Below are 7,960 nucleotides of genomic sequence, written 5' to 3'. Positions count from 1 at the left end.
GTAATACACTGTAAAGTTATATGTAATCCAATGTAATATAAAAAAGATTATGATGATAGTAAAAATAAAAAAAGAATCTAAAAAAACAAAAAAAATAATTAATCTATAAGATAAATTTAACAAAATCAGATAAATTTAACAAAATCAGTAGATTGGTTCTTATGGAAGTCATTAATGCAGGCTGTTTAGTAAGAGAGGCTGATTTTTCATTCCTGGCCGTCATTCCATAAAATAAATAAATAAATAAATAAATAAATAAATAAAATTTAAAAAAAAAAGGCAAGCTGCTCGGTCTAGGACTTGAACCACAATAAACCACTTGAGTATCCTGGACCTTAACCACCATGCCACCTGCTGGCCCTGAGTCAATTATTTTAAAAAATTTTGCTAAAAGGTGCATGTGCTCACTGGAAGAGTAGAGGAGTAAGAAAGCACTGCCCAAGGAAGATGGCCCTGTTGCAATCTCCTCTTTTTTTATTTTTTTTAATCTTTTCATGATTTTGGGCACACACACACGTGCACATGGGCATGGCATATTTTCCAAGCCACTGGTTCAGGGACTCAACCTTGCAGTTGGCCATGTGGGATACAGCTGTGCTAACCACTACCCCTCTGGTTGGCCCTAATTCATATTTTAAAGTTTTCTAAAGAAAATACCCTGCTTGACCCAGCTGCGATGGCGCAGTGGTGGTGCACCACTTGACAGTGCCGGAAGCCATCTGGAAGATTGGGGTTTGGTTTCTGGTCGACTTGGACATGTGGGGTGTGCAGGTACATGCCCACCATGATCCTAGCTTGCTGCAAAGCTGAAACAAAGATCACAGTATGAGACCCTATTGAGGGTGTCTGTCTTTCTCTTTGGAAAGAAAGAAACCTTAAAAACAAAAGAAAACAAATAAACAAAAAGCACAACCCTGCTCATATGATTTTTACTGATAATTCTTTCATTCCAATTTTACATGAATTTTTTTAGATAATTAAATAAAATAGGGACCAGGACCAGCAGTTGGCGTGGTGGTTAAGGAGCTGGACACTCCCATGTGGCCTACCGCAGTTTGAGTCCTGGACCTGGTGGCTCACTTTCTCACTTTCCCTCTCTCTTTCTCTCTCTGTGTGTCTCTCTCTGGTCAAATTAAAAAAAAAAAAAAAAAGAATAAATAAAACTTAAATAGATAAGTCTTAAAAAAAAAAGGGACCATCTTAACTCAATTTACAAGGTTAATGTTACTTTAATATTAAAGTCAGACAAGAAAAATAGAAAAGAAAATCAGTTACATGGTAATTACTCATCAACTTGTTTTTAAGAACTACAAATTAAAATTTTATTAATTATTATTATTATTTAAAATTTGCTATAGGGCATGTACACTCACCACACACACACACACACACAGAGAGAGAGAGAAAAAGAGAGAGAGAGAGAGAGAGAGAGAGAAAGCCTTCAAGTCTGGAATTTGAACCACATTTGGCCATGAGGGAGTCCAGCACCTTAACCACCATACTACCTGCTGGCCCACTCATGAACATTTTTTCAAAAATCTTAAGATATTGATAAATCAAATACTACAACATAAAAGCCTGGCAAGACAAATCTCTATGGTTAGATGCCAGGACAGTGATTACTGTAGGCCAAAGTAATAGTAATTGAAAGAAAGGGTGAAAGAGCAGCTTTTGGGGTCCTGGTATACTATTTCCTGATTACATTAGTATGTTTTACTTCGTGAAAGTTCATTCAGCCAGGCACACATGTATGCACCTTTCTGTACGTACACTCCCATGACAAGTTTACCTTAAAAACGGCACAGTGCAAGTCCAGCTGCGGAGGCATATGCTGCTAAGACAATGTACTCCGCAGGCCAGGCCCTCATGAGAGGCTCAGGTTTGATTACCACTTCAACCTAAACGCCAGGCATTCTCGTGCATTCCAGTAACCCCCATGACTCAGAGGCTAGAGCAGGAGGATCGTGAGCTTGAGGGGAGCATAGGGAGACCCCGTCTGAAACAGAGCCAGATGTAGTAGCCCATGCCTGTAATCCTGGCTGAGGCTGAGGCTGAGGCTGAGGCTGAGGCAGGAGGATCATAATATAGAGAGACCGTGTCTTTAAAAAAATAGTAATAGGGACCAGCAGTTAGCATAATGGCTATGTCACTGATCTCCCACATGGTTGACCGCGGTTCAAGTCCCGGACCCGGTGGCTTGGACGCCCTCTCTCTCTCTCATGCCAGGCGCGTGTACGTGCGTGCCCAAGATCCTGAGAGGAGAACGGAGGAGAAGGGATTGCAGTGTGGCCATCCCCCCGGGGGGTGATTTCTCGCTTTCTGTCTCTCTGTCTCTCTCTGTCTTTCTGGCAAGCGCACGCCCCCTATAACAAAAAAACCTCTTAAAAAATAGTAATATAAATAATATGATAAATATATCATAATCAACTGGGGTTTATCTTAGGAATGCAGCGGTGCACTAACAGTAGAAAAAAAATCTGTAAATATTATTCACCATATTATATATGAAAGAGAAATTCCTTACAGTGTTCGTAGCTGCAAAATTTGATAAAATTCCATGTGATAGGCCTGGCTCTGCAACACAGCAGTTGAGCGCTTGCAGAGAGCTGCATCTCACATAGCTGACCCCAGTTTGAATCCTGGCCCCAGTGGCTTGAAGAATATGACAGGTGCATGTGCATGCATGTCCAAAATCCAATGGGATGCAGAAATGGAGTAAAAAAGGATTGTGGTGTGACCATGCCCCGATTGGGGGACAGTGCTTTCTCTCTGTCCTTCTCTGGTGAGCATACACACCCTCTGGCACTAAAAAAGAGAGAAGAAAAAAATTCTACATGATAAAAATCTTAGCAAATGAGGAAGAGAAAGGAGTATCCTTAAACTGATAGGATTAAAGCAGTGTGGCAGAGACAGAGTTTAGCAAGTATTCCACAAGTTTCTTGACATTTCCCAGTCTGCTTTACAGTTAGATTGGGGACAAATGACTAGCTCTGTCCAATAGACTGTGAGTGGGAGTGACATGTGTCACGTGTAGGTGAAGGCAGTTGAGCCGATGTTCCTCCTCCATCCCTCTCTTCTCTTGCTCCAGTGACCTTGGAGGCTGTGTATTGCAGATGGCATAGATTAAAGATGGAGTAAGGATGCTTCACTCTCATCAGACTTTGCGTAAGCAAGAAATAAACCCTTATAGTGTTAAGCCTCTAAGATTGCTGAGTGTATGTGTTGCAACAGCGTAGCCTGTCTTATTCTAACTAATATAAGGACATCTCCCAAAAAACTACAGCAGCTTTCGTGTCCAGTGGTGAAAAGTTGTAATCACTCTTTGTAAAATTAGGAATAAGAACGCAGACAGCTGCAGTTTCTGCCAGTATTTACCTAGTGCAGTGAAACAAGTAAGGATCGAAGGGAGAAAACAAAACATTTATTATTTGGAGATAACTTGGTTTTCTGTATTGTAAACCCTATCTATAAGTAAATAAGTTGTTAAAAATTAGTTGCATTGCTGCATGCCAACAACAAAAAAGTTAGGAAACTTATTTTTTATAAAGGTACCTTTCACAGTTTTATTATAAACTCTATGGTACCTAGGAATAAATCTAGCTAAAGCAATGTAAGACTTTTATGGAGAAAATTATTGAAGGGCCTGAAAGGAGGCCTACATACTTGGAGATAAAGACTCAATAACATAACGATTTCATTTCTCCCAGTTTAATCTCTAGAGTTAATGAAATTCTCGTCAGGATTCCAGTAGGAATTCTTAAGCAACTGTTGAGATGATTTTTAAGTATGTATAGAAGAGAGTAGGGCCAAGAGTGGCTAAGTCACTCCTGTAGTAGAACAGGATGAAGACGCATGTCGTAAGATGTATTCTGAGGTTTTAGTAAGTCAGAGTGATAATGGCTCAAGACTGACAGGCTGTCCAGTGGAACAGAAATAAGTATCCAGAAATAAGACTCCTACATGTATGAAAATTGGACATTTGACATAGCAGATTTCATATTAATGAAAAAAAAAAGGATGCCTTTTTCAATGAATGATGCTAGGACAATTATTTAGTGGGAGGGAGAAGTAATATGTATTTAACCAGTTTTTGTAATCAGCCTCTGGTTGAGTTTTATGTTGTTTAAAACTAATATGTATAGAGAATCTGCTCTTATTTTTTTTTTAAAGTAACCCCCAAAAAATGACAGCGTAAGAAAAATATTTTGGATATGATGATAGGTACAATGTCTTTATCTTAATGTACGAAGAACTCTTAAAAATTAGTAAGAAAAAGAATGAAAGTTTATCATTTTGCTTTTTTGGCTTTATTTAACTGATATTGTAAAACTTTTCCTCAACCAGCAGCTGCGGCATTGTGTGGGTTTATAAAAGGTAAAGGACTTACTTGTCTTTTATACTTAAAGCATGTCCCAGGTGGATGTGGATTCAGGAATTGAAAATATGGAGGTTGATGAAAGTGATCGAAGAGAAAAAAGGAGCCTCAGTGATAAGGTTGGTAAGAGATTAAATCCTTGCTTCAGTTTTTAGTACAGGTAATGTAAATAAACACTATTTCATGTCTTAAATCTATAGCATGTTAGGATGGGCCTCTCCAAATTAGCAAATTCTATACAGGTGATTTCTTTCCTTTTTTAAGAAAAATGGTGGCATGGTGGTTAAGTCGCTGGACTCCCACATAGCCAATCTCAGTCTGAGTCCTGGATCTGGAGGCTTGCTTTCTCATTCTCCCTTTCTCTCTCTGTCTTTCACTGGTCAAATTAAAAATACTACTAATACAATGAAATAAATAAATCTTTTTTTTAAAAAAGAAAAATGTGTAGCCGGAATTGCCCTTATTAAGGTAAGTATAACAGTTCTTTTATCTATAAAATTCTTCAGTTATCTTTTGTTCAAGTTCATGTTTTGATCAGTAAATTTAGTTTGTAGTAGGAATTCATTTAGAGCTAACTAGAATTTTTTTCTGTTGGTCTTTGCCTTCAGCAGCTAGATTGTTGTTATATATTTGGCAGTGTCCTGAGGAGAATAGCAGGGGACTGAAACAAGAATATGTAAATGTTAGGTTGTTTGGAAAGTCATGACGTGTTTTTCTATACAAAAATGCTATCATGACTTTCTTTTTTATTTTTTTAAAGAATTATTTAACTTTATTTATTATTATTATCATTATTTTCCATTTTGATCAGAGAGAGAGAGAAGAAGTGAGAAAGCAAGCCACCAGGTCTGAGACTTGAACCGTGGTTGGCCATGTGGGAGTCTAGCGCCCCTATCCACCATGCTACCTGCTGGCCCCTGCATCATGACTTTCTACGACCCAATACATTGTTAAGTAAACATTTTTAAAACAGGACCATATATATATATTTTTTTCCGTTAGAGATTTTTGCCTTATGGCATGTGCACTTGCTGAAGAGAGAGAAACGAGACAGTGACAAGGAAATTGAGAAATCACCCCATGGGAGGGATGGCCACACCGCAATTCCTTCTCCATTCTCCTCCCCAAATCTTGGGCATACATGCACATGTTCCCAGAGTGATTTTCAAGCCACCGGTCCAGGCCTTGAGCCTACAGTTGGCCATGTGGAAGTCCAGCAACATAACCACTATGCCATCTGCTGGCCCTAGGAGGATGTCATATTTTATTATCATCCAAACTTAGTTTCCTGTATTTGGGTTTTTTAATTTTTTTCTGTTTTGTTGTTGATGTCATGATATAGGTAATTACATCACTTTCTATTCAGTAAATTTTAGGAGTCCTTTGGTAACTCATTTTGATGATTAGAGGTTGGGCTGTAGCCTTTTAGTGATACAACACTTTTCTTGTATAGTTCTTTTTTTTTTTTGGAGAGATTTTCACTGTAGGGCGTGTGCGCTCGCCAGACAGACAGAGAGAGGCATAGAGACAGAAAGCGAGAAATCACCCCCCAGGGGGGATGGTCACACCGCAATCCCTTCTCCTCCATTCTCCTCTCGGGATCTTGGGCACGCACGCACACACGCCCGGCGTGAGTTTTAAGCCACCGGGTCCGCGACACGAACCGCGGTCGACTACGTGGGAGTCCAGCGACATAGCCATTACACTAACTGCTGGTTCCCTACTTGTATAGTTCTTTCATGTTTACAAAGTTCTTTCCATATGGTATTTTATCTGTGGTGGAATGTAATAAGAAACATTAAATTGTGGAAAAATCCCTAGAGGAAAATTGGTTATGTACCTGGCTATAATATATAATATCTATATGTAGATATTATATATTATACAATATATACAACAGTATATATTCTATATAGATATATATTCTATATATATATTATATATATAGATAAACAGATATTATATATATATGTGTGTGTGTGTGTGTGTGTGTGTGTGTACACAACTTTTTTTATTACATTTCTTCCTTGACGTTTCTTGTTAATGTCCTTGCTCTTTTGTGCTTCCACAAAGATCCTATTTTAAACTCTTGAGACCCCGGTGTTGTAACTTCACAATGACAGTTTTCTCCTAATCAGTGGGCAAATGGCGTTACGCATTATAAAAATATTCTAATTAATAAGTGTATTAAGTCAGAATAAGCTATTTTTGTTGATACCATATTTGAAATTAACTCCTAAATCTTCTTCCTCACCAGGAGCCTTCCTGCGGTCCTGAAGTGTCTGAAGAGCAGGCCTTACAGCTGGTCTGTAAGATCTTCCGTGTCTCTTGGAAGGACCGGGACAGAGATGTCATCTTTCTTTCTTCTCTTTCTGCACAGTTTAAGCAGAACCCAAAAGAAGGTGGGAATCTTAGCTTAGCAGTCTAACTTTAGAGTATGTACAAGAAAATAGAATGTAAGGTGTTTGGTCCTTCTCTATTAACCACATTCAATCTATCTTGCTTTTAGGTTGTTTTGTTTTAGGTTTTTGCCATAGGGCACATGCACTTGCTAGAGAGAAACAAAGAGAGAGCCCTTAAGAGGAAAAGTGAGAGATCATCCCCCAGGGGTTATCGCCATACCACAATCCATTCTCCTCTGGGGTTTTGGCCACGCATGCCCATATACCATGCCTTTCAAGCTGCTAGGTCTAAGACTCAAACTGTGTTGGCCATGTGGGAGTTCATCTCTTTAACTACCACACCACCTGTTGGGCCCTGCTTTTGGGTTGTATTTTTGATTAGAGAGAGATTCTAGGTGAGAATAATGCTGTTTGTCCATTTCCTTCCTTTATAACTGATCTTACTACTAATATTTTTTTTAAATTTTTTTGTATTTCTTTTTTTTTTCTTTTTTTTTTTTTTTGGTAGAGGCTTTTACCTTAGCGTATGTGTGTTTGCCAGAGAGAGAGAGACAGTGAGAGGGAAAGTGAGAAATCAGCCCCAGTGGGAATGGCCACACCACAATCCCTTCTCCTCCATTCTTCCCCTGGGATCTTAGACCTGCAGGCACATACGCCTGATGTGAATTTCAAGCCACTGGGTGAGACTCGAACTATGGTCAGCCATGAGGGAATCCAGCAACATTACCATTGTGCTATCTGTTGGTGCACTTTTCATGATTTCTACAAAAACCAAAAACCTATATAAATAAACTAATGGTCTCCATTGTCCCAGGATTGAAATTTTTCTCTTTGCAGTTAGAAGGTGCTTAGAGAAAGCATTAGCTCCTTTTATAAAGTATACTGGGTGGTCACCAGGGATCTTGAGAGGTGCCTTAGAAGACCTATACCTGCATTAAGTGCCTACTGAGCCATTTGTGCACAGGGGAATAAATCTGTTTGATTACATTGCTTTGCATGACAGAACATAATGGTATTTTTCTGCTTTTCTAGTACTATGTTTTAAGAAGCTATGCTAAACCATGCTTATAACAAAATAATGAAACTCTTACCAAGATACCAGCATTATAGAATACTATAATTTTTCTTTACAAGAGTCATTTGAGGGAACCAGCAGTTAGTGTAATGGCTATGTTACTGGACT

The 7,960-nt window shown here is 38.8% G+C and overlaps 1 protein-coding gene across 2 annotated transcripts in view; it reads left to right on the top strand.

Annotated features, from left to right (window-relative positions):
• The window catches only part of UBE4B (ubiquitination factor E4B), a 174,417-nt gene that overhangs the window by 88,379 nt on the left and 78,078 nt on the right, over nucleotides 1–7,960 (top strand). The window contains exons 2-4 of one of the 2 annotated variants that reach the window (XM_027770643.1): nucleotides 3,089–3,165; nucleotides 4,407–4,494; nucleotides 6,633–6,777. In XM_027770643.1, coding sequence (XP_027626444.1) covers nucleotides 4,408–4,494; nucleotides 6,633–6,777 — 232 coding nt within the window. In that variant the 5' untranslated portion in view covers nucleotides 3,089–3,165; nucleotide 4,407. The remainder of the gene's footprint in view (nucleotides 1–3,088; nucleotides 3,166–4,406; nucleotides 4,495–6,632; nucleotides 6,778–7,960) is intronic. The other variant, XM_027770642.1, reaches the window with a different exon arrangement.

This window comes from Tupaia chinensis, unplaced genomic scaffold (genome assembly GCF_000334495.1).
Source record: "Tupaia chinensis unplaced genomic scaffold, TupChi_1.0 Scaffold000146_1, whole genome shotgun sequence".
Taxonomy (NCBI): Eukaryota; Metazoa; Chordata; class Mammalia; order Scandentia; family Tupaiidae; genus Tupaia; species Tupaia belangeri.
Note: the sequence above shows the minus strand (reverse complement) of the source record. Positions and strands in the feature narration are given on the sequence as shown.